The 20,919-nt window shown below is 65.9% G+C and overlaps 3 protein-coding genes across 3 annotated transcripts; 2 read left to right on the forward strand and 1 right to left on the reverse strand.

Moving 5' to 3' along the window:
- The first annotated feature begins 27 nt into the window (after positions 1-27).
- GAA (alpha glucosidase) lies at positions 28-6,386 on the forward strand. The gene is made up of 19 exons (XM_066565821.1): positions 28-411; positions 906-1,051; positions 1,340-1,505; positions 1,870-1,966; positions 2,048-2,167; positions 2,335-2,453; positions 2,563-2,694; positions 2,798-2,908; positions 3,041-3,154; positions 3,243-3,327; positions 3,416-3,533; positions 3,701-3,834; positions 3,969-4,120; positions 4,403-4,551; positions 4,632-4,773; positions 4,943-5,041; positions 5,199-5,363; positions 5,641-5,793; positions 5,953-6,386. Exons 1-19 carry the CDS (start codon positions 28-30, stop codon positions 6,010-6,012), a joined length of 2,646 nt encoding a protein of 881 aa, XP_066421918.1. The 3' UTR covers positions 6,013-6,386.
- A 269-nt stretch (positions 6,387-6,655) lies between these two features.
- Positions 6,656-11,084, reverse strand: SGSH (N-sulfoglucosamine sulfohydrolase). Its single transcript, XM_066565836.1, has 8 exons — positions 10,941-11,084; positions 10,333-10,493; positions 10,107-10,212; positions 9,116-9,266; positions 8,761-8,917; positions 8,520-8,601; positions 8,100-8,303; positions 6,656-7,854 (listed from the first exon to the last, which is right to left on the reverse strand). Exons 1-8 carry the CDS (start codon positions 11,035-11,037, stop codon positions 7,295-7,297), a joined length of 1,518 nt encoding a protein of 505 aa, XP_066421933.1. The 5' UTR covers positions 11,038-11,084; the 3' UTR covers positions 6,656-7,294.
- A 45-nt stretch (positions 11,085-11,129) lies between these two features.
- SLC26A11 (solute carrier family 26 member 11) lies at positions 11,130-19,840 on the forward strand. The gene is made up of 16 exons (XM_066565888.1): positions 11,130-11,537; positions 11,652-11,844; positions 11,996-12,081; positions 12,583-12,662; positions 12,802-12,944; positions 13,447-13,622; positions 13,736-13,808; positions 14,138-14,188; positions 14,490-14,550; positions 14,873-14,928; positions 15,284-15,424; positions 16,204-16,331; positions 17,404-17,503; positions 17,693-17,826; positions 18,270-18,342; positions 19,081-19,840. Exons 1-16 carry the CDS (start codon positions 11,130-11,132, stop codon positions 19,161-19,163), a joined length of 1,986 nt encoding a protein of 661 aa, XP_066421985.1. The 3' UTR covers positions 19,164-19,840.
- Positions 19,841-20,919: the final 1,079 nt, after the last annotated feature.

Raw genomic sequence — 20,919 nt, forward strand, 5'->3', positions numbered from 1 at the left:
CCCGCTGCCAGGAGCGCAGGCCGGGCCATGGGGCCGGGCCCGGGGCTGGCGGCCGCGCTGCTGGCGCTGCTGCTCCCGGTCCCGGCCTCGGCGCGGGGCCCCAGCGCTGCCGCCTGCGAGGTGTCCCCGGGCGGCCGCTTCGACTGCGGCCCCGAGCGGCTCCTGTCGCGGGCGGGCTGCGAGGCGCGGGGCTGCTGCTACAGCCCCGGGCCCGGGCCCCGCTCCGCGCCCGGCCCGCCCTGGTGCTTCTTCCCCCGCGGCTACCGCAGCTACCGCGCCGAGAACCTGACGGCCACCGAGAGCGGCTTCTCCGCCCGCCTGCGCCGCGAGGCCGCCGCCTTCCTGCCGGCAGCGGTGGACGAGCTGCGGCTGGAGCTGGCGCTGGAGACCCCGGCCCGCCTGCGCTTCACGGTGCGGCCCGGCCCGACGGAGCCCGGTGCCCGTTCCCCGCTGACCGCTCTCCCCACAGCCCCGGTGCCCGTTCCCCCCTGACCGCTCTCCCCACAGCCCCGGTGCCCGTTCCCCCCTGACCGCTCTCCCCGCAGCTCCGGGGCCCGGTGCCCGTTCCCCGCTGACCGCTCTCCCCGCAGCCCCGGTGCCCGTTCCCCGCTGACCGCTCTCCCCACAGCCCCGGTGCCCGTTCCCCGCTGACCGCTCTCCCCACAGCCCCGGTGCCCGTTCCCCGCTGACCGCTCTCCCCGCAGCCCCGGTGCCCGTTCCCCGCTGACCGCTCTCCCCGCAGCTCCAGGACCCGGTGCCCGTTCCCCGCTGACCGCTCTCCCCACAGCCCCGGTGCCTGTTCCCCCGACCGCTCTCCCCGCAGCCCCGGTGCCCGTTCCCCCTGACCGCTCTCCCCGCAGCCCCGGGACCCGGTGCCCGTTCCCCCCTGACCGCTCTCCCCGCAGCTCCGGGACCCGGCCCGGCCGCGCTATGAGGTGCCGCTGGCCACGCCGCGGGTGCACGGCCGAGCCCCGGCCACGCTGTACGGGCTGCAGGTCAGCCAGGAGCCCTTCGGCCTCGTCGTGTGCCGGCAGCGCAATGGGAGAGTCCTGTGAGTGCCCTGAGCCCGCCTCGGGATTCGGGATGGGAACCCGCACAGCCCCGCAGTGCCGGCACGGCTGCAGGGACGCTCCGGTTACAGCATGCGGTGGCTGTCGGGGCTTTACTTTCACTCCCTCTGCAGTTCCGTGGCTGGACAGGGACCCAGCAATCTCAGAGCTCACCCAAAACTTGTTTTCATTTCCCGTGGTGATGAGCGCCCGCGTCCTGCCCAGCAGCGGTGGCCCCTGCTCGGTGCCTCCCTCCCAGCTGCTGGCCGAGCCTCCCTCTCTCTCCGCAGGCTGAACACCACGGTCGCACCCCTCTTCTTCACAGACCAGTTCCTGCAGATCTCCACCTCCCTGCCCTCCCATTTCATTTCGGGGCTGGGGGAGCACCTGACACCGCTGTTCCTTGACACAGCATGGACCAGGGTCACCCTCTGGAATCGGGACATGGCACCTGCGGTACGGAGCGGGGCTGAGGGAAGGGGACACAGATTCATCCGAGCTCCTGGGGTGGCCCTGTGGCCTCTCCTGGGGCTGGGGAGATGTGTGTGTGCTGGTTCAGCTCTGGGCCTCGGCCATAACACTGGGCAAACCCATGGGACCCTTGTCCTCAGCCCAGGTTTGTCCCCCTGGAGCTCTGAGCTGCCTGGGAGCGTTTGCAGGGCTCTGGCTCAGGACAGGGCTCAGCTGAGGTGACAGAGTTGGGAGCACAGCCCTGGGCTGGCACCTGCAGCCAGTGCTCCTGACCCGAGGCCGGGGCAGTCAGGTGGGTGTGGGGGTCTGCAGCAGAGCCTCACTGGCACCACACCGTGCTCTACTCCAGCCCCACGTCAACCTCTACGGCTCCCACCCTTTCTACCTGGTGATGGAGGACGATGGTTCAGCCCATGGTGTCTTTCTGCTGAACAGCAACGCCATGGGTGAGTCCCGTGGGGCACCGGGCGTGGGCCTGGCCCTGTCCCCATCCTCAGCTTCCTCCCCTGGCCCTTGTGCTTCCCCAGACGTGCTCCTGCAGCCCAGCCCGGCCCTGACCTGGCGCACGACAGGAGGGATCCTGGACTTCTACATCTTCCTGGGCCCTGACCCCAAGAGTGTGGTGCGGCAGTACCTGGATGTGGTTGGTATGGCTGAGCCATGGCTGGGATGCTGTGAGCCACGGGGCCCTGCAGGGCTCAGGGGGCACTGCAGGGCTCTGGGGTGGCCCAGAGGGCTCTGGGGTGGCCCAGCAGGGCTCTGGGGGGGCCCAGGGCTGGGCCATCCCTGCCAGCACCCACTCTCTGCCCTCCAGGGTTCCCCTTCATGCCCCCGTACTGGGGCCTGGGCTTCCACCTGTGCCGCTGGGGCTACTCCTCCACGGACATCACCCGGCAGGTGGTGGCCAACATGACAGCAGCTCGCTTCCCCCTGGTGGGTCTGGGCTGCTCCTGGGGCTGTGGGGGCCTGAGGGGCTTCCTGGGTGCCACAGCAGCATGAGAGGTCCCTGCTCCAGCCCCAGCCACGGTGCCTCCATCCACAGGATGTGCAGTGGAACGACCTGGATTACGCAGATGCCAAGAGGGATTTCACCTTCAACAAGAAAAGCTTCAGGGACTACCCAGAGATGGTGCGGGACTTCCACAGCCGCGGGCTGAGGTACATCATGATCGTGGTGAGTTGCACAGGCAGGCTGGCGCAGCTTCAGCTGCCCCAGGGTGGTGATGAGGGCAGGGCTGGCTGTTCCCTGCTGTTGCCCTGGCTTTGTGCCCTTCCAGGACGCTGGGATCAGCAGCTCGGGGCCCCCTGGCACCTACAAGCCCTACGACGAGGGCCTGAGGCGAGGGGTGTTCATCAGAAACGCCACGGGGCAGCCCCTGGTCGGGAAGGTGCGTGTGGGGAGCAGCCCCTGTGCCCACAGACAGGGCTTGCGTGGCTGCAGGACCCCCAGAGTGAGGGGGAAACTTTTGGGGGGCCGTGGTGGAAGGTGGGGGCTCTGTCCAACGCTCTCCCTCCTGCAGGTCTGGCCAGGCCCCACCGTGTTCCCAGACTTCACCAACCCAGAGACTCACGAGTGGTGGCACGACATGGTGAAGGACTTCCACGAACAAGTGCCCTTCGATGGCATGTGGCTTGTGAGTGGCCCTGTGCAGCTGCTGGCCCTGGCTCCTGCCCTGCACTCTGCTGGCACCAGGGCCATCCTGTCCTTTCCTTCCCTCCCAGGACATGAACGAGCCGTCCAACTTCGTGGAGGGCTCCCAGGATGGCTGCCCCAACAACAACCTGGAGCATCCCCCCTATGTGCCAGGTACAGGAGGGGGTTCCAGCCCTGCCCAGGGCTCTGGGGAAGCCGGGAGGAGCCCGGGGGTGCTCTGAGCTCCATCTCTCCCCTGCAGGTGTGTTCGGGGGCCGCCTGCAGGCCGGGACCATCTGTGCCTCCAGCCAGCAGTACCTGTCCTCTCACTACAACCTGCACAGCCTGTACGGGCTGACCGAGGCCATCGCCTCCCACAAGTGAGCCTGGAGCTCCTGCCACAGCTCCTGCACACGCTGGGGTGCAGAGCTGGGAGAGACCCAGCGTGGGCAGTGTGGGTGCTGGGTGAGGGCTTGGTGTGGAGCGCAGGGCCCTGTGGGAGCCCTGTGGGAGCTGGGGGTGCTGAGCAGACCCCTCCCGCTCCCAGTGCTCTGCTGAGGGTGCGGGGCAAGCGTCCCTTCGTCATCTCCCGCTCCACCTTCGCCGGGCACGGCCGCTACGCCGGGCACTGGACAGGGGATGTGGGCAGCGACTGGCAGCAGCTCTACTACTCCATACCAGGTATGTGGATGTACCTGTGGGCACCGGGCCTGCACTCACAGCCCTGCTCCCCCTTGCCCCCACAGCCAGGGCCGTCTCCACAGGCTCCGTGCCCGGCTGCTGCAGAGCCCTGGTGCCCTCTGTGCCCTCTGCAGAGGTGCTGCTCTTCAACCTCTTCGGGGTGCCTCTGGTGGGTGCCGACATCTGCGGCTTCCTGGGCGACACCAGCGAGGAGCTGTGCGTGCGCTGGACCCAGCTGGGAGCCTTCTACCCCTTCATGAGGAACCACAACGACCACGGCACCCGGGTGAGCCCTGGCAGCCCCCACCTGCCGGGCAGGGGGCTCTGGGCCCAGCCGGGGCTGCCCTGCCAGCGTGGGAAGGTGGCTGCTTCAGAGGCAGGGCTGTGTGCCCCCACGGCTGGGAGAGTCCATTCTGCATCCCTGAAATGTGCCCTGCCTTCCTCCCCACGTGGGCTGAGCATCCCCTGGGGCCGTTCCCCTCCCTTTGCTGGGGCCGTTCCCCTCCCTTGGGGCCGTTCCCCTCCCCACCTTGGCTGAGCATCCCCTGGGGCCGTTCCCCTCCCGCAGCCGCAGGAGCCCTTTGCCTTCAGCCCGCCCGCGCAGGCTGCCATGAGGAACGCCCTGCGCCTCCGCTACTCCCTGCTGCCCTTCCTCTACACGCTGTTCCACCGGGCCCACAGCGCTGGGCAGACCGTGGCACGGCCCCTGTTCCTCGAGTGAGTGCCAGCCCCGCCGGGGCTCACCGGGAGTGCCTGCAGGGTGTCCTGGTGCTGCCCTCCCTCCCCTCCTTCCCCAGGTTCCCCACAGACCCCAACACGTGGACCGTGGACCGCCAGCTCCTGTGGGGCGGGGGGCTGCTCATCACCCCCGTGCTGGAGGCAGGACAGAGCAAAGTCAGCGGCTACTTCCCAGCAGGGACGTGGTACAGCCTCACAGGGGTGGGTGCTCCTGCTTTGCTGTGGCACCTCGTGCCCATTCCTGCACCCCACCGGCCCCCTGGGGCTGTCTGTGGGTCTGGTGTCTCACCTGCCTTTCCTGGTGGCCATTTGAGGACTCTGGCACTGGGGCACCTTGTGCCTGCTCTTTCCTCTCTTTGTCCCCGTGTAGGACTCCACCATCCACAGCAAAGGGCAGTGGATCCTCCTGCCAGCGCCCCTGGACACCATCAACGTCCATGTCCGTGCAGGGCACATCCTGCCCCTGCAGGTGAGTCCCCTCTGCCCCGTGGTGACACCACAGTGACCTGTCTGAGCAGCCTGGGGGGGTGGCAGTGCCCACACCGCTGCCAGGACAGTGCCAGTGGCTGCAGGGCTGGGGGCACAGCTGTGGCAGTGCCCTGAGCTGTGCCTGCCCTGTGCCCCAGGAACCTGCCTTCAGCACTGCCCAGTCCCGTGGGAAGGGCATGGCCCTGGTGGTGGCGCTGACCCCGGATGGCTTCGCCAGGGGAGAGCTGTTCTGGGACGATGGGGAGAGCTGGGAGAGCTTTGAGAGGGGCGACTACACCGAGCTCCTCTTCCTGGCCTCCAGCGTGAGCACGGGGAGCTGCTGGCAGGGGCTGGCCAGGGCTCCTGGTGGCCCTGGCACACCTGTGTCTGCTCTGTGGGCAGCAGAGGGGCAGGAGGTGTGGTGGGGCACCTGGAGAAGCCCTGGTGGGTGCACGAGGGGTGGCTGGGAGCACAGGGTGCCATCCCTGTGTGCCCTGGGTGCACGAGGGGTGGCTGGGAGCACAGGGTGCCCTCCCTGTGTGCCCTGGTGGGTGCACGAGGGGTGGCTGGGAGCACTGGGTGCCCTCCCTGTGTGCCCAGGATGCCGTGCTCAGCCAGCTGCTGCGGGCCAGTGCCCACCTGGACGGGGTCCTGCTGGAGGCTGTCACCGTGCTGGGGGTCACCAGCCCTCCCCGGCGAGTCCTGGCCAACGGTGCCATCGTCAGGGACTTCTCCTACCGCAGTGACACCCAGGTGAGTGCTGACTCCCAGCCTGGGCAGGGCTGGTGGCCAGGAAGGGACCTGGAGTGCAGCTGTGGGGCCAGCACTGTGCCAGGCTGTGGCTCTGTGAGGGGCAGGACTTCCCTGGGCTCTGACACCCCTGGCTGGCTCTCACCTTCCTTCTCCCCTCAGGTGCTGAGAGTCCCTGTGTCGCTGCCCATGTGGGAGCAGTTTGTGATCTCCTGGTCCTGACCAGCGTGGGTCACAGGGAGAGCCTGTGCTGCTCCCCTGGAATCCGAGGCCAAATCCATCCCATCCCCTGTACCCTGAGCTGTCCCTGCTCTTCCCACACTCCTGGGCTTGTTCTCCCTCTGGCTGATGGAGGGGTGTGCACTGGACTGGCAGAGGGAGGGGGGGCTTGCACAGCCCCCAGGGACAGGGAAAACCTCACCATCATCAAATTGGGAAAAAAGACCCAAGTGCCTTGTGAGACAGCAAACCAGTTACCCTGGGGGACTGGTAACTGGGGCACAGAGTGCAGGGAGTTTGCTGGCTGTGGTTTTGGGGAGGAGGATGTGCCGGGGCTGAGGGAGCAGTGCTGTGAATAAAGCTGCTGTGTGCTGGGAGCAGCCCCAAGCCGTGTCCTTGTCCCCTCTCCTGGCCCTGAATATCCCCAGCCCCCTGTCCCCAGCTGGGACACCCCAGCTCTGTCCCTGCCTGGAGGTCTCCAGTGGGACCCCCTGTGCCCCTTGAGGGCTTTCCCCATTTCCCAGAGCACTGGGGGCCCCCAGCTGTTCCTGCAGCCTTGGCTGTGCCACAGAGGCCCTTGGCCTGTCCTACTGCCTCTAAGCTGGGGGCTGCTGCAGGGCCGTGCTCAGTTCCAGGTGAAAATGGATCCTTATCCTCCAGAGGCTTTATTGAGGGGCAGCTTGGCCCTTTGGCTCCTCTGGCTGAGACCCAAGGCACCAGGAATCCTCAGTGCCGTGGGGCCAGGCGGTGTTGGCAGCAGAGGGCAGAGCCTCGCGGTGTCACCCAGGATTTGGGGACCAGCCCATCGTGCCCCATGGGAACACAGCCCTGTGTGGGCACAGGTGGGGTCTGAGCCCCATGGGAACATAGCACTGTGGGGGCACAGGTGGGGTCTGAGCCCCACAGCAGTCGGGGCACAGGTGGGCTTGGAGCCCCACAGCCCTGTAGGGGCACAGGTGGGGTCTGAGCCCCATGGGAGCACTGTGGGGGCACAGGTGGGGTTCAAGCCCCACAGGAACACAGCCCTGTGGGGGCACAGGTGGGGTCTGAGCCCCATGGGAGCACTGTGGGGGCACAGGTGTTGTCCCTGCCCCACGGGAGCACTGTGGGGGCACAGGTGGGGTCTGAGCCCCATGGGAGCACTGTGGGGGCACAGGTGTTGTCCCTGCCCCACGGGAGCACTGTGGGGGCACAGGTGGGGTCTGAGCCCCATGGGAGCACTGTGGGGGCACAGGTGTTGTCCCTGCCCCACGGGAGCACGGCCCTGTGTGGGCACAGGTGCCCCTCACAGCTCGTTGTGCAGCGGCTGGCACCGGGGGCTCAGTTTCTCCTCCAGCACAGCGTCGGGGGCGCACACCCAGGGGTCGCCGGTGTCCCACTGCCAGCCCAGCAGCTGTGCCCTCAGCAGCTGCAGCACGGCGCCGTAGCGCGGCTCGGGGGCCAGGTTGTGGCTCTCGGCAGGGTCCCGGCTGCAGTCGAATAGCTCCCAGCGGGGGCGGTAGTAGTACTGCTGCAGGCTCCTGTTCCAGTGCGTGGGCTGCCCCGCCCGCGTGCGCTGCAGCACGTCCTGGAAGGTGGGCGACACGTACAGGTCCTGGTCGATGGGGAAGGGCATCTTGTAGTTGAGGTTGTGGACGAGGCGGAACTGGCGGTGCTGCACGGCTCGCATGGGGTAGTACATGGTCACCTCGTGCTGGCTCTGGCTCATGAAGGCGGTGGCCCAGGGCTGCTCTGCCTCCAGGGCCGGCAGGAGAGACTTTCCAGTGAGCCGCACCTGCCTCTTGCCAAAGATGCTGTAAGCAGGGTAGGGGATGGAGAACCAGTCCAGAATGGTCGGCGTCAGGTCTGCAGGGGAGGAAAAGGGTGAGAGCAGGGACAGGCACTGTGGGAGGAAACTCAGCCCCAGAAGGGGCAGAAAGGTCCCTGGGGATGGTGTCCCTGCAGGGGACCCTGTTCTGTCCTCCCTCCTCTCCCTTCCCTGCACTGGCCCTGCCAATGCTGAGGGCTCGGGGCTGCTCCCAGCGCCAGGACCCCGAGATGTGGTGCAGGGAGGGTGGGGAGCAGCCCACAGCCCCAGGCACAGCTCTTACCCAGGAGGGAGGCGAAGGCCGGGCTGACCTGCCCCCAGCGCTGCGGGTGCTCGGGGGAGGAGAGCAGCAGCGGCTGGGCGGTGCCCGAGCGGTACAGGTTGGTCCTGCCCCCGGGGAAGGGGATGCCGTTGTCGGAGGTGTAGATCACCAGGGTGCTGTTGAGGAAACCGGCGTGGTGCAGCTCCTGCAGGACCAGCCCGATCCCTGTGAGAGCAGGGACAGAGCTCAGGGGGCAGGGAGGGGCTCAGAGCTCAGCCCCAGCCTGGCCACGATCCCTGTGAGAGCAGGGACAGAGCTCAGGGGGCAGGGAGGGGCTCAGAGCTCAGCCCCAGCCTGGCCACGATCCCTGTGAGAGCAGGGACAGAGCTCGGGGGCAGGGAGGGGCTCAGAGCTCAGCCCCAGCCTGGCCACAGCTCCCACCTTGGTCCATGCGCCCGATGGTCGTGTACTGGGCAGCCAGGTCCTCCCGGGCAGCCGGCGTGTCCGGGACAAAGGGAGGGACCTAAACAGACACAGGGCAAGGGGCACGTGGCTGACACAGGCCCCTGTGCCTTCACCAGCTCTTGCTGTGACACTGGGGACAGTGACAGGGTGGGGCCAGCCCTGGCTCCATCAGAGGATGCCACCATGTGCAGCCCCACACATCCCCACAGGTTCTCACCTGCACCTGCTCCGGGTGGTAAATCTGTGGCTTCCAGTCAGGGATCCAGCCCATCCCGCTCTGTCCATTGCCGAATTTCTCACAAAAGGGCCCATACTGGGGCTGGGAGTGCCCGCAGCGGTGAGGGTCGTGGAAGGCAACATAGAGGAAGAAAGGCCTAGGGATGGAAAGGGGGGGTGTGGAGGTGGTGAAGCAAAGGGGTGCCCAGAGACCTCCCTGGGCTGTGCCACGGCGAGCTGGGGTCAGCGGGACTCCCCCACCTAATGTGGATATGGGGGGACCCTGTCTGTGACCAGCTGGGCCATGGGGACACATCTTCAGTGCAGCCCTTCCCAGGACAAGGGGGCAGCCTCACCTCTCGTCCTGGCTCTGCAGGAAGCGCCGGACGAGCTCCTTGATCCGGGTGATGTTTCTCCCCACCTGCAGGACCGAGCTGTTCTCCTCAGTGTAGGCAAAGTCAAAGGGGTACACGGCCCCTGGCCCCACGTGCTTCTTCCCAATTATCCCTGTGAGAATGCAGACAGCTGCTGTGCCAGGAGCAGTGCAGGGAGGATGTGCTGTCTCCTCTCTGCAGGGACAGCCAGAGGTCCAGGGAGCTCTGTCAGTGGGGTTTGGTTTAGTGCTCCCTGCCTGTCCCAGCTCCTGTCCCAACTCCTGTCTCAGCTCCTGCCTATCCCAGCTCCTGTCCCAGCTCCTGCCTGTCCCAGCTCCTGTCCCAGCTCCTGTCCCAGTTCTCTGCCTGTCCCAACTCCTGTCCCAGCTCCTGCCTATCCCAGCTCCTGTCCCAGCTCCTGCCTATCCCAGCTCCTGTCCCAGCTCCTGTCTGTCCCAGCTCCTGTCTCAGCTCCTGCCTGTCCCAGCTCCTGTCTCAGCTCCTGTCCCAACTCCTGTCCCAGCTCCTGTCTCAGCTCCTGCCTATCCCAGCTCCTGTCTCAGCTCCTGCCTGTCCCAGCTCCTGTCCCAGCTCCTGTCCCAGCTCCTGTCTCAGCTCCTGCCTATCCCAGCTCCTGTCTCAGCTCCTGCCTGTCCCAGCTCCTGTCCCAGCTCCTGTCCCAGCTCCTGCCTGTCTCAGCTCCTGTCCCAGTTCTCTGCCTGTCCCAACTCCTGTCCCAGCTCCTGCCTGTCTCAACTCCTGTCTCAGCTCCTGCCTGTCCCAGCTCCTGTCCCAGCTCCTGTCCCAGCTCCTGTCTCAGCTCCTGCCTGTCCCAGCTCCTGTCTCAGCTCCTGTCCCAGCTCCTGTCCCAGTTCTCTGCCTGTCCCAACTCCTGTCCCAGCTCCTGCCTATCCCAGCTCCTGTCTCAGCTCCTGTCCCAGCTCCTGCCTGTCCCAGCTCCTTCAGCTCCTACCTGTCCGGACGCCAGCGTGGCTGAGCAGCTGGGGCAGGCTCCTCACGCCATCGAAGGAGTTGAAGTGATGCACGTCCTGGTGCAGCCCGTACATCCCGTTCTGGTGCTGTGGGGACACGGCACGGTCAGACCAGGGCTGCCAGCCCAGCCCTGAAACCCGTGCAGCCGTGCCCATGACTCCTGCCATGGGCTGGCAGTCCCGGCCTGGTGCCGCAGGTGCCCCTACCTGGGGTAAGCCGGTCAGGATGCTGGCCCGGCTCGGGGAGCAGCTGCTCACGGAGGTGAAGGCGTTCTGGAACACCAAACCGCGCCGGGCCAGCGCGTCCAGGTTGGGCGTGCGGATGGCCGAGTTGTTGTAGGCGCCGCTCTCGAAGCCGCCGTCATCGGCTGCGGGACGGGAGAGGGGTCAGCCCGGGGGTGTCCCTGAGCTCAGCCCGGGGGTGTCCCTAAGGTCAGCCCGGGGTGTCCCTGGGGTCAGCCCGGGGGTGTCCCTAAGGTCAGCCCGGGGTGTCCCTGGGGTCAGCCCGGGGGTGTCCCTAAGGTCAGCCCGGGGTGTCCCTGGGGTCAGCCCGGGGGTGTCCCTAAGGTCAGCCCGGGGGTGTCCCTGGGGTCGGCCCGGGGGTGTCCCTAAGGTCAGCCCGGGGTGTCCCTGACCGGGCTCGAGGGACACTGATGACACCGGGAGCATCCCCTGGCTGCGGGTGCCCCGATCGGTGCTGCGGAGGGGATGCAGCGGAGCCCGGGACCGTCCCTCCTTCCCGTCCCCGGGATGCCCCCAGCGCCCAGCCCCGGGCAGGGGGGTCCGGGCCGGTTCCGGGGCCGGGCCGCACTCACCCAGGAGCAGCAGCACATTCCGGGCCGGGGCCGCGGCTCCGCCGGGCGGGAGCGCGCCCAGCAGCAGCAGCAGCAGCAGCAGCGCCCAGGGCCGCATGGTACCGGTACCGGTACCGGCAGCAGCACCAGCACCGGCAGCGGGGCTCGGCGGCTCCTCCGGCCGCCCCGGCTCCTCCTCACCCCGGTCACATGAGGCGTCCCGGCCGCTCAGATCCGGGGCGGGCGGAGCCGCGGGCTGTGCCGGGCTGGCACCGGCGGCTCCGCGGAGTCCCGCTCCTCCCCGGTACCGACCGCGGGGCTCCCGCTCCTCCCCGGTACCGACCGCGGGGCTCCCGCTCCTCCCCGGTACCGACCGCGGGGGTCCCGCTCCTCCCCGGTACCGACCGTGGGGGTCCCGCTCCGCCCCCGGTACCGGCCCGCGGGGTCCGGGCCATGCCCGGGTCCCGGTGCCCGCGCCCGGCGCTGCCGGTGCTGCGCTGGCTCCCGCGGTACTCGCGGGCCTGGCTGCCGCTGGACGCGCTGGCCGGGCTGGCCGTGGGGCTCACCGCCGTGCCCCAGGCGCTGGCCTACGCCGAGCTGGCCGGGCTGCCGCTGCAGGTGGGTACCGGGCCAGCACCGGGACCCGCGGAGCTCCGGCCGGGGTGAGCCGGGACGTGTCCGGCCTCTCCCGGCTCCCAGGGCTGTGCCAGTGCCCCTTCTGTCCCCCTGCAGTACGGCCTCTATTCCTCCTTCATGGGCTGCTTCGTGTACTGCCTCCTGGGCACGGCCAAGGACGTGACGCTGGGGCCCACGGCCATCATGTCCCTGCTGGTCTCCTCGTACGCCTTCCAGCAGCCCGCCTATGCCGTCCTGCTCGCCTTCCTGTCCGGCTGCATTCAGCTGGCCATGGGGCTCCTGCGCCTCGGTGAGATGCCCTTGCCGTGCACTGATGTGTTTAGGATGTTGCTGCACAGCCTGGAGTCGTTCCTTCCTCCTCTCTGCTCTCTGGGACACTGGGACTGTCCTGCTGTCCCGCTGGGGTCCGGAGCGTGCTCACTGCCTCCCATCCCATGCAGGATTCCTTCTGGATTTCATTTCCTGCCCGGTCATTAAGGGGTTTACATCAGCTGCTTCCATCACCATCAGCTTCAACCAGGTCAAGGTAGGACGTGCCCTGTCCTGGCTGCCTCTGCAGCTCTCTCCTGGTGCCGTGCAGCTGGGATATTCAGCACCGGGCTGGGCCGTGTGCTTGGTGCTGGGGGAAGGAGCCCCACAGGGGTCCCGGGACCCCCTGCCCGTGGTTCTGCTGGGTCCCTGAGCGCCCTGCTCGGAGCAGACCGAGCTGAACACGCTCTGCTGGTGACCAGCTGGTGGCATCCAGGACACCAGTAAAACCAGGACATGGGACTGGTCACCTGCAGGAGGCACTGGGCAATTCTCTGGCACGGTGGGTTTGCAAATTGGGAAGCTGGGGGTGGTTTGCAGCCCCGGGAGCCCCTCGCTGGCCTCGCAGGGACCCGAGGCTCTGCTGGGCTGCCACACTTCCCTTGTGGTTAACCCAAATCAGAGCCTCTGGCAGCAGCTCCAGGCCGGTGTTGGCTAATGGCTGCGGTCACGGGGCTGGGCTGGGCTGGGCTCTCAGCAGCTTTGTCTGCCTGCACAGAACATCCTGGGGCTGCAGGGCATCCCGAGGCAGTTCTTCCTGCAGGTCTACGAGACACTGAGGAGGACTGGGGAGACCAGGTCAGCACCCCCTGCCCTGCTCCCCATCCCTGGGGTCACAGCTGGGGCTGATTTCTCGGCTGTGACACAAGCGCCCTGCCCTGGCCTCTGTGGGAGCTCTCAGGGCGTGTTTGGGGTGGCACTGATGTGCCTCTTGCAGGGCTGGGGACGCTGTGCTGGGGCTGAGCTGCCTGGCAGCGCTGGCAGGGCTGCGGGCCATGAAGAGCCACCTGCCCCAGGCTGTGCCCACAGCACCGCTGGCTGTCAGGATCAGCCACCTGATTGTGTGGATCTGTGCCACAGGTGTGTCAGCTGTCCCTGTCCCCTCCCGGGCTCATCTCTTGGGGTCAGGGAAGGCAGAGCCTGAAATTGGGAAAGGCACGGCTGGCAGGGGCCAAGACCTGGAGGTGGGGCAGGGAGGAAAAGTCCCCAGGCTCCTGTCCCTGTGTCCCTTCCTAGGGCTGGGCAGTGCCCAGCAGCTCGGGTACCATCTCCTGTCCCCTTCCTAAGGCTGGCAGTGCCCAGCAGCTCGGGTACCATCTCCTGCCCCCTTCCTAGGACTGGGCAGTGCCCAGCAGCTCGGGTACCATCTCCTGTCCCCTTCCTAGGGCTGGGCAGTGCCCAGGAGCTCGGGTACCATCTCCTGTCCCCTTCCTAGGGCTGGGCAGTGCCCAGCAGCTCGGGTACCATCTCCTGTCCCCTTCCTAGGGCTGGGCAGTGCCCAGCAGCTCGGGTACCATCTCCTGTCCCCTCCTGCTGCCCTGGGCTCGGGCAGGGCTCATGGCTGCTCTCTCCACTTTGGCAGCACGCAACGCCCTCGTGGTCCTGTCTGCTGGGCTGGTGGCCTACTCCTTCCAGGTGATGGGCTGCCAGCCCTTCAGGCTCACGGGCAGCATCCCCCAGGGCCTGCCAGCCTTCCAGCCACCACGCTTCTCCCTGGCAGTGCCCAATGGCACCGTCCCCTTCCCCAGCATGGTGCAGGTGGGTGCTGCCACTCCCCGGGGGCTGCCCTGCTCCCTGCTGCCTGTGCAGGCTCCCAGCCCCCCTGACCCTCCCTGGATCCCTCCCTGATCCCCCCTGGATCCTCCCTCCAGGACATGGGGGTCGGGCTGGCCGTGGTGCCGCTCATGGGGCTGCTGGAGAGTGTCGCCATCGCCAAGGCTTTTGGTAGGGCTGTGCCAGGGCCCTGCCCTGTGCTCCCAGGGGGTCTCTGCGGGGCTGGGGGTGCTGGGGAGGGCTCTCTGCAGGGCTCGGGGTGCTGGGGAAGGTGCTGTTCCTTTTGGGGCACTGGGCTCCAGTTCATAGCATGGGCTGGCAGGAGGGGTCCTTGGGGTGCCCAGCTGAAATTTGCCCAGGAGGGGAGCGTTGTCTCGGGCTGCTCCTGTGCCCAAGGGTGCCAGGACAGGGCCCACACTGTCCCATCACTGCTGGTGCTGCTCCATGTGGGTGGCAGGTGCCTGTGGGAGCCTCAGGCCAATGCCAGCATCTCCTTTCAGCCTCGCAGAATGGTTACAGGATTGACCCCAACCAGGAGCTGCTGGCTCTGGGTAAGAGCTGCTTGCTCAGGAGGGCAGGGGTGTCCCACAGCCCCTGGGCTGCCTGAGATCCCCATCTGGCCAGTCCTGCCTCCACCTGAGCTTCTCCCTTCCTTCACCTGAGCTTCTCCCTTCCTTACCTCGCATGCTGCCCCCACCCCGGGCGTTCTCTCAGCTCAGGAATTTCCAGAGCAGGCTGAGTCACTCCTGCAGGGTCATGGAGGGGACACAGACACAGCAGTGCCAGCCCAGCCCCTTTCCTGGGGACACAGACACAGCAGTGCCCCCCAGCCCCTCTCCTTTGTCTCCCCAGGTGTTGCCAACGTCCTGGGCTCCTTTGTCTCCTCGTACCCCATCACGGGCAGCTTTGGCCGGTGAGTAGCAGGGTGGGGAGCAGGGCGCTCGCTGGGGCTGCGTGGTGAGGGAGCTCTGCAAGGTCCTGAGTGGCAGATGTGCTGTGCCACTGGGTCCCTGAGCTCGTGTCCTGGTCCCCAGCAGCCCACCCTGGTGGCTGGGCTATGCCTGTGTCCCAGCGGCCACCTTCCCTTCCTCGAGGGCCACCTCCCTTCCTGCTGAGCAGTGCTGGGAGGCAGGGGCTTGCTGATGATCCTCCCTCCCTGACAGGGTGGGGTGTGGGCAGTGGGCAGGAGCAGCGCCCAGCCCTGCCCAGCCTGGCACGGTGCGTTTGTGTTTCAGGACAGCAGTGAATGCCCAGTCAGGGGTCTGCACCCCCGCGGGAGGGCTCGTCACAGGTACAGCCCTGCCTTGGGTGCTGGGGACCCTTGGGTGCTGGGGACCCTTGGGTGTGGGATAACCCTGAGTGTTTGGGACCCCTGGGTGCTGGGGACCCTTGGGTTTCGGGACCCTTGGGTGTGGGGTGTCCCTGGTGTTGGGTACCCCTGGGTGTTGGGTACCCCTGGGTGTTGGGTACCCCTGGGTGTGGGGTACCCCTGGGTGTGGGGTTCCCTGGGTGTTGGGTACCCCTGGCTGTCAGGACCCCTGGTGTTGGGTACCCCTGGGTGTGGGGTGTCCCTGGTGCTGGGTACCCCTGGCTGTGGGGTACCCCTGGTTGCCGGGTGCCCGTGGCTCAGGGTTCCTCTCCCGCAGGTGCCCTGGTCCTGCTGTCCCTGGCATACCTGACCTCTCTGTTCTATTACATCCCCAAAGCAGCGCTGGCTGCTGTCATCATCTCGGCCGTGGTGCCCATGTTCGACGCTGGCATCTTCGGGACGCTCTGGCGGGTTAAGAGTGAGGGCGATGCCCCAGTGCAGCCATGAGGAGCCACTCTGGCAGTCACACCCAGCCCCTGAGCTGGGACTGAGCCCCTGCAGGGCTGCCCCTGCCCCTCTCACACACAGCAGGGCTCCTCTCCAGCTCTACCCCACGTTTCCCATAGCAGTCTCAGACATGCAGATCCTTAAAATAATTTAATCCTGGTGCCATAGCTAAATAACAGAATGACAGCTCGAGTTTCTCAGGAGGGATCCAGAACAAAGGAGCCTGTAAGGTTTTTTCCTTTTATCGCCTCACAAACATTGCAAAGTCTGGTGGTGGTCTCTGAGTGTCCCATCACCATCTCTGAGTGTCCCATCATTGTCTCTGAGTGTCCCATCATGGTCTCTGAGCAGGTCTGAATGTCCCATCACTGTCTGAGTGTCCCATCACTCATCACTCGCTGAGTGTCCCATCATGGTCTCTGAGTGTCCCATCATGGTCTCTGAGCATGTCTGAATGTCCCATCACTGTCTGAATGTCCCATCACTCTCTGAGTGTCCCATCACTGCTGAGTGTCCCATCATGGTCTCTCAGTGTCCCATCACTCTCAAGTGCCCACCATGTGGCTGCCCAGGGTTCCTGGGTCCTTTGTCATGCAGAGGGGACAGTTCACAGCCCCTCCCCAGGGCTCCCACCCCGAGCTCCACCGAAGCTGCCGCAGCCACCTGTGTGTAATGCAGAGCTGGCGCTGTCACTGAGTGCCCTGTGGCCCCAGGACCAGCCACACCCAGCCTGGCTTCTCTCCCTTGCAGGGCTGGACCTCGTGCCCCTCTGTGTGACCTTCCTGCTCTGCTTCTGGGAGGTGCAGTATGGAATCGTGGCTGGGGTGCTGGTGTCTGGCCTTCTCCTGCTCTACTCCATTGCCAGGCCCCCGATAAAGGTGAGCTTCTCCCCTGCCCTTGTGTTGGTTTTTCCAGCTTTTCACAGACAACTGAGAAGCTTTTTAAAGGATTTTATTCCATTATCAGTCCCGATGAAGGGTGAGACATAAGAGATGTAAAACTCAGTGCCATTCCATCAGAAGCCAGCCTGTTTCCTGGGTACAATCCCTTATAAATGTTTTCCAGCCTATTAGCTTTTGCCACACAATGCTGCTAATACTTCTGACACCAATCACTTATATTTTTACCCCATGTAATGCTACAATGCATCTCTCACAGTTCTAATTCTCTAAAATATCAGGTCTTTTTGCAAGGCCATCGTTTGAAACTTGTTTCTAATTCAATCTCTCTCTCAACAATGTCATCTCTATTCCATGGCCTTCCTAAGCCAGCAGACCTTATCTCAGAGTTTGCATACACTTGTACAGGAGTGTGTGAGCTTTCTGTCAGGTTTTGAGAATTCTGACAAATCCATTTCTCACACGCTTGGACGTGGCAGGGCCAGGGAGCTGGGAGGGAGCTCCTGAGGGCAGAGAGGTGCTGGGTGCAGGATGCTCCTGACCTGTTCTTGCTGTCCCCAGTCTGCCCCGGGCACAGCACAGGGACCCCTTTAAAAGAGCAGGAGGAGGGGGAAATCCTCAGACTGGAGAGCAGGAGAGGGAGGCATCACTGCCCTGCCCTGCTGGCACTGGGCTGAGTGCAGGAGGGGTTCCCTGAGGGATGGGGGCTCCTGCTCCTCCCACTCCACCCAGGAGGGCAGGGAGTGACACGGGAGCTGTCCCTGCCTGGGGAGGTGACAGCCCTGAGCCCCTGTGGCTGTCCCTGCCCGGGGAGGTGACAGCCCTGAGCCCTGTGGCTGTCCCTGCACAGCCCTGAGCCCCTGTGGCTGTCCCTGCCCGGGGAGGTGACAGCCCTGAGCCCTGTGGCTGTCCCTGCACAGCCCTGAGCCCTGTGGCTGTCCCTGCCCGGGGAGGTGACAGCCCTGAGCCCTGTGGCTGTCCCTGCACAGCCCTGAGCTCCTGTGGCTGTCCCTGCACAGCCCTGAGCCCCTGTGCCTGTGTCCCCCCACAGGTGTCAGAGGGGGCCGTGCTGCTGGTGCAGCTGGGGAGCAGCCTGCACTTCCCAGCCGTGGAGCACCTCAGGGCCTCGGTGTGCAGCCGTGCCCTGGCAGGTACAGTGCTGCTGGCCTGTCCTGGGGACACGGCTGTCACCTCCTGCATCACTGTCGTGGGCGGCAGGTGCTGTCCAGACCCAGGACTGTGTGCCCCACCCTGCCAGCCCTGCCCTGGCTCTGAGGGCTGGGACCCCTGGGCTGCTCATTGCTGCACGTGTTGGACATGACCCTGTGCTCTCCCAGCAGCATCTCCAGCTCGCTCTGTGCTGCTGGACTGCAGCCACGTCAGCAGCATCGATTACACGGCGCTGCTGGGGCTGGCAGAGCTGCTGCAGGAGCTGCACAGGCACGGCCTCTCGCTGGCCTTCTGTGGCCTGCAGGTGTGTGGGACCTTGGCCATGGTGCGAGTGGGGCCGATGGGCTCAGCCCAGCTGCGCTCCCTGGGCTCTGTGCTGGCCTCTCCTTTGGTAGCACTGTCACCATCCCGAGCACCTTCATCTCCCACAGCTGGGGCTGGGGGTGCTGGGATGGGCTGGGGGCTCCTGCTGGCATGGCTGGGGGTGCTGGCATGGCTGGGTGCCCATGCTGGGAAGGGCTGGGGGTGCTGGGATGGGCTGGGGGTGCTGGGAAGGGCTGGGGGTGCTGGGATGGGCTGGGGGCTCCTGCTGGCATGGCTGGGGGTGCTGGCATGGCTGGGTGCCCATGCTGGGAAGGGCTGGGTGCCCGTTCTGGGATGGCTGGGGGTGCTGGGAAGCGCTGGGGGCTCTGCTCCAGGGGCTGGGAATTGGCCAGCACTCCCCAGCCCAGGTTTCTCTGCCCTCAGGACCCCGTTCTCCAAGTCCTCCTGTCTGCAGACTTAGAAGGATTCCAGCATTTCCCCAGCAGGGAGGAGGCAGGTGAGGCTCTGGCTGCTCTCCCAGGATGGGGTGAATGTGGCTCTGGAGGACACCCGTGGGGATTTGACCTGTCCAGCTGCAGAGCAGCACAGTGGGGACTGCAGGGGCTCCTGGGAGGGTGAGCTGGAGCCCGTCCCAAGAATTGGGTGTCCCCAGCCTTGGGGATTCATGGTGAGCTCCTGTGGTTCAAGCCAGCAGCAGCTCAGCACCACAGAGCCCTTCACTCCCCCTGCAGAGGGGTGGGACAGGATCAGAGAAAAGGTAAAAACTCTTGGGCTGAGATGAAGGCAGCTTAACAGGACAGAAAAGAAAAGGAAAATTACAATAACCATAAAGGAATATCCAGACCAAGTGATGCACAGGGCGCTTGCTCACCACCCTCTGAGCCATGCCCAGCCAGCCCCTGAGCAGTGGCCCTCAGCCCTCGGCCAGATCCCCCCAGTGCCTCCTCCAGCACCGTGCCCTGTGCTCTGCAGCATCCCTCTGGGCACCGGGGCAGCTCTCCTGGCTCTGCCCTGCCAGCTCCTCCCTGCCCGGGCAGCCTGGAACCCGAGGAGTCCTTGGCTTAGTGCAAGCACTGCTCAGCAGCAGCTGAGCCATCGGGCTGTTATCAACAGGAGCCTCATCCTGAACCCAAACACAGCTCTGAAACAGCTCCTGGGAAGAAAATTCCCTCTGTGCTAGGCAGAGCCAGGACGTGAGCCTTGCCCTGACTGTGCCTCCCCTGTGCTGTCCCAGAGCGGAGCTGGGGAGCGGAGCTGGGGGGCAGCAGGGCAGAGCCCCTCACCAGCACTGCCGAGAGCACCGGGCTCATCCAGTGACACCAGTTTGGGCTGAACGTCCTGTGCCACCCCAGTGCCACCAGCACCGTCCCTGGGAGCCAGCTGCCCCTCCTGGGCACGGGGAGGGACTGTCCCCGTGTCCCACGGCGAGATGGACAGAGCAGCACCAGCCCAGCCCCACACGGGCTGTGGGACAAAACTGTTCCCTGTCACAGTGACCAGTGCCAAGCCATCCTTCCTCCAGGGAGCTGCTGACATTTTTTAAATGACTCTTTTAATTGTGGACCTTTTCCATGTTCTGGACCGCTCCAGTGGTGACGCAGGGGGGGCTCTCAAAGCTTTCAGGGCTGCTGTGCTGCCCTCCCAAGTGGACATGGGGCTCAGCCTCCAGCTCTGGGAAAGGGAAAACATCTGGGATTGTGCCCCTTACTGATTTTTATCCTTCCTTACCTTTTTTAATCCTTATCTTATCTGTGGGGTGTTGTGCCAAGCACTGCCCTGGGTCAAGGCTGGGCTCCCCCTGGGGTGCAGCCCCTGGCCTGGGCCCTGCCGAGGGGACAGGCACGGTGACACCAGGCTGTGTGATGGGGACAGCGCCTGCTGGGGCTGGGCAGGGTCACCAGGGGCTGGGCAGGGCTGGGAATTCAGTTCCCCTGAACGGCCCTCGGGACATCGAGGGTGTAATAAATCAGAAACTGCTAATGAGTCAGTGTGATCTCTGCCTGCCTGAGGGAAAGCTTTTTCCTTTTGTGTGGGAAGGGGAGTTATCTTCTGGTGCTGCTGAGCTTGCCAGGGAATAGAAACTGAAAGCAAACTGGGGCGGTGCGGGTGAGCCGAGCCCGAGGGCACGTTCTGCACAGCTCCTGCTGCCAGAGGTGCTGGAAGGGCTGCACATCTGCCCCGGGAGCCACACATCTGCCCCGGGAGCCACACATCTGCCCCAGGAGCCTCACACCTGCCCAGGAGCCACACACCTGCCGGAGCTCCGGGTCCTGCCCGGGGTGCATGGAGCTGTGAGTTCCTTGCTGCACCGTGGGGGCGCTGGGAGAGGGATAACGGGGCCACGGAGGTAAAACAGGCTGGTTGTTTAGGAATGTGTGTGTGCTCAAACCTGTGTGAGCATTGCTGGAGGGCAGCGCTGCTGGGAGCCCATTTTGGGCTCGGTCCCGCTCGGATCCGGGAGCCGTGCCCCCACTTTGGAGTGCGGAATCCGTTCTTGGCTGTCGGGACCAGCACAAAGTGCTCTCCTCCAACACAGCTGCCCTCCCTGCTGCTGCCGGGCCTGTCCGGTGCCCCGCCGGCCGGGGACACCTGCACCGGGCACGGGGGGATGCTCGGGGGTACCGGGAGAAGCCGGGACACCTGCACCGGGAACGGGGGGATGCTCGGGGGGATGCTCGGGGGTACCGGGAGAGGCCGGGACACCTGCACCGGGCACGGGGGGATGCTCGGGGGTACCGGGAGAGGCCGGGACACCTGCACCGGGAACGGGGGGATGCTCGGGGGGATGCTCGGGGGTACCGGGAGAGGCCGGGACACCTGCACCGGGCACGGGGGGATGCTCGGGGGTACCGGGAGAGGCCGGGACACCTGCACCGGGAACGGGGGGATGCTCGGGGGTACCGGGAGAGGCCGGGACACCTGCACCGGGCACGGGGGGATGCTCGGGGGTACCGGGAGAGGCCGGGACACCTGCACCGGGCACGGGGGGATGCTCGGGGGTACCGGGAGAGGCCGGGACACCTGCACCGGGAACGGGGGGATGCTCGCGGGTAGCGGGAGAAGACCCGGGAGA

Source organism: Molothrus aeneus, chromosome 26 (assembly GCF_037042795.1).
Source record: "Molothrus aeneus isolate 106 chromosome 26, BPBGC_Maene_1.0, whole genome shotgun sequence".
In the NCBI taxonomy this organism is placed as follows: Eukaryota; Metazoa; Chordata; class Aves; order Passeriformes; family Icteridae; genus Molothrus; species Molothrus aeneus.

What these genes read in the sequence shown, in the direction of transcription:
- SGSH (XM_066565836.1), bottom strand. Translation starts at nt 11,037, where the DNA reads ATGCGGCCCTGGGCGCTGCTGCTGCTGCTGCTGCTGCTGGGCGCGCTC. An exon ending in GAATGTGCTGCTGCTCCTGG is followed by an intron (nt 10,494 to 10,940) that starts GTGAGTGCGGCC and finishes CCCGTCCCGCAG; the next exon opens with CCGATGACGGCGGCTTCGAG. An exon ending in CATCGGGCGCATGGACCAAG is followed by an intron (nt 8,304 to 8,519) that starts GTGGGAGCTGTG and finishes CTGCTCTCACAG; the next exon opens with GGATCGGGCTGGTCCTGCAG.
- SLC26A11 (XM_066565888.1), top strand. Translation starts at nt 11,130, where the DNA reads ATGAGGCGTCCCGGCCGCTCAGATCCGGGGCGGGCGGAGCCGCGGGCT. An exon ending in AGGAGGACTGGGGAGACCAG is followed by an intron (nt 12,663 to 12,801) that starts GTCAGCACCCCC and finishes TGCCTCTTGCAG; the next exon opens with GGCTGGGGACGCTGTGCTGG. An exon ending in CCTTCCCCAGCATGGTGCAG is followed by an intron (nt 13,623 to 13,735) that starts GTGGGTGCTGCC and finishes TCCTCCCTCCAG; the next exon opens with GACATGGGGGTCGGGCTGGC.
- GAA (XM_066565821.1), top strand. Translation starts at nt 28, where the DNA reads ATGGGGCCGGGCCCGGGGCTGGCGGCCGCGCTGCTGGCGCTGCTGCTC. An exon ending in GCAGTACCTGGATGTGGTTG is followed by an intron (nt 2,168 to 2,334) that starts GTATGGCTGAGC and finishes TCTGCCCTCCAG; the next exon opens with GGTTCCCCTTCATGCCCCCG. An exon ending in GGCAGCCCCTGGTCGGGAAG is followed by an intron (nt 2,909 to 3,040) that starts GTGCGTGTGGGG and finishes TCCCTCCTGCAG; the next exon opens with GTCTGGCCAGGCCCCACCGT.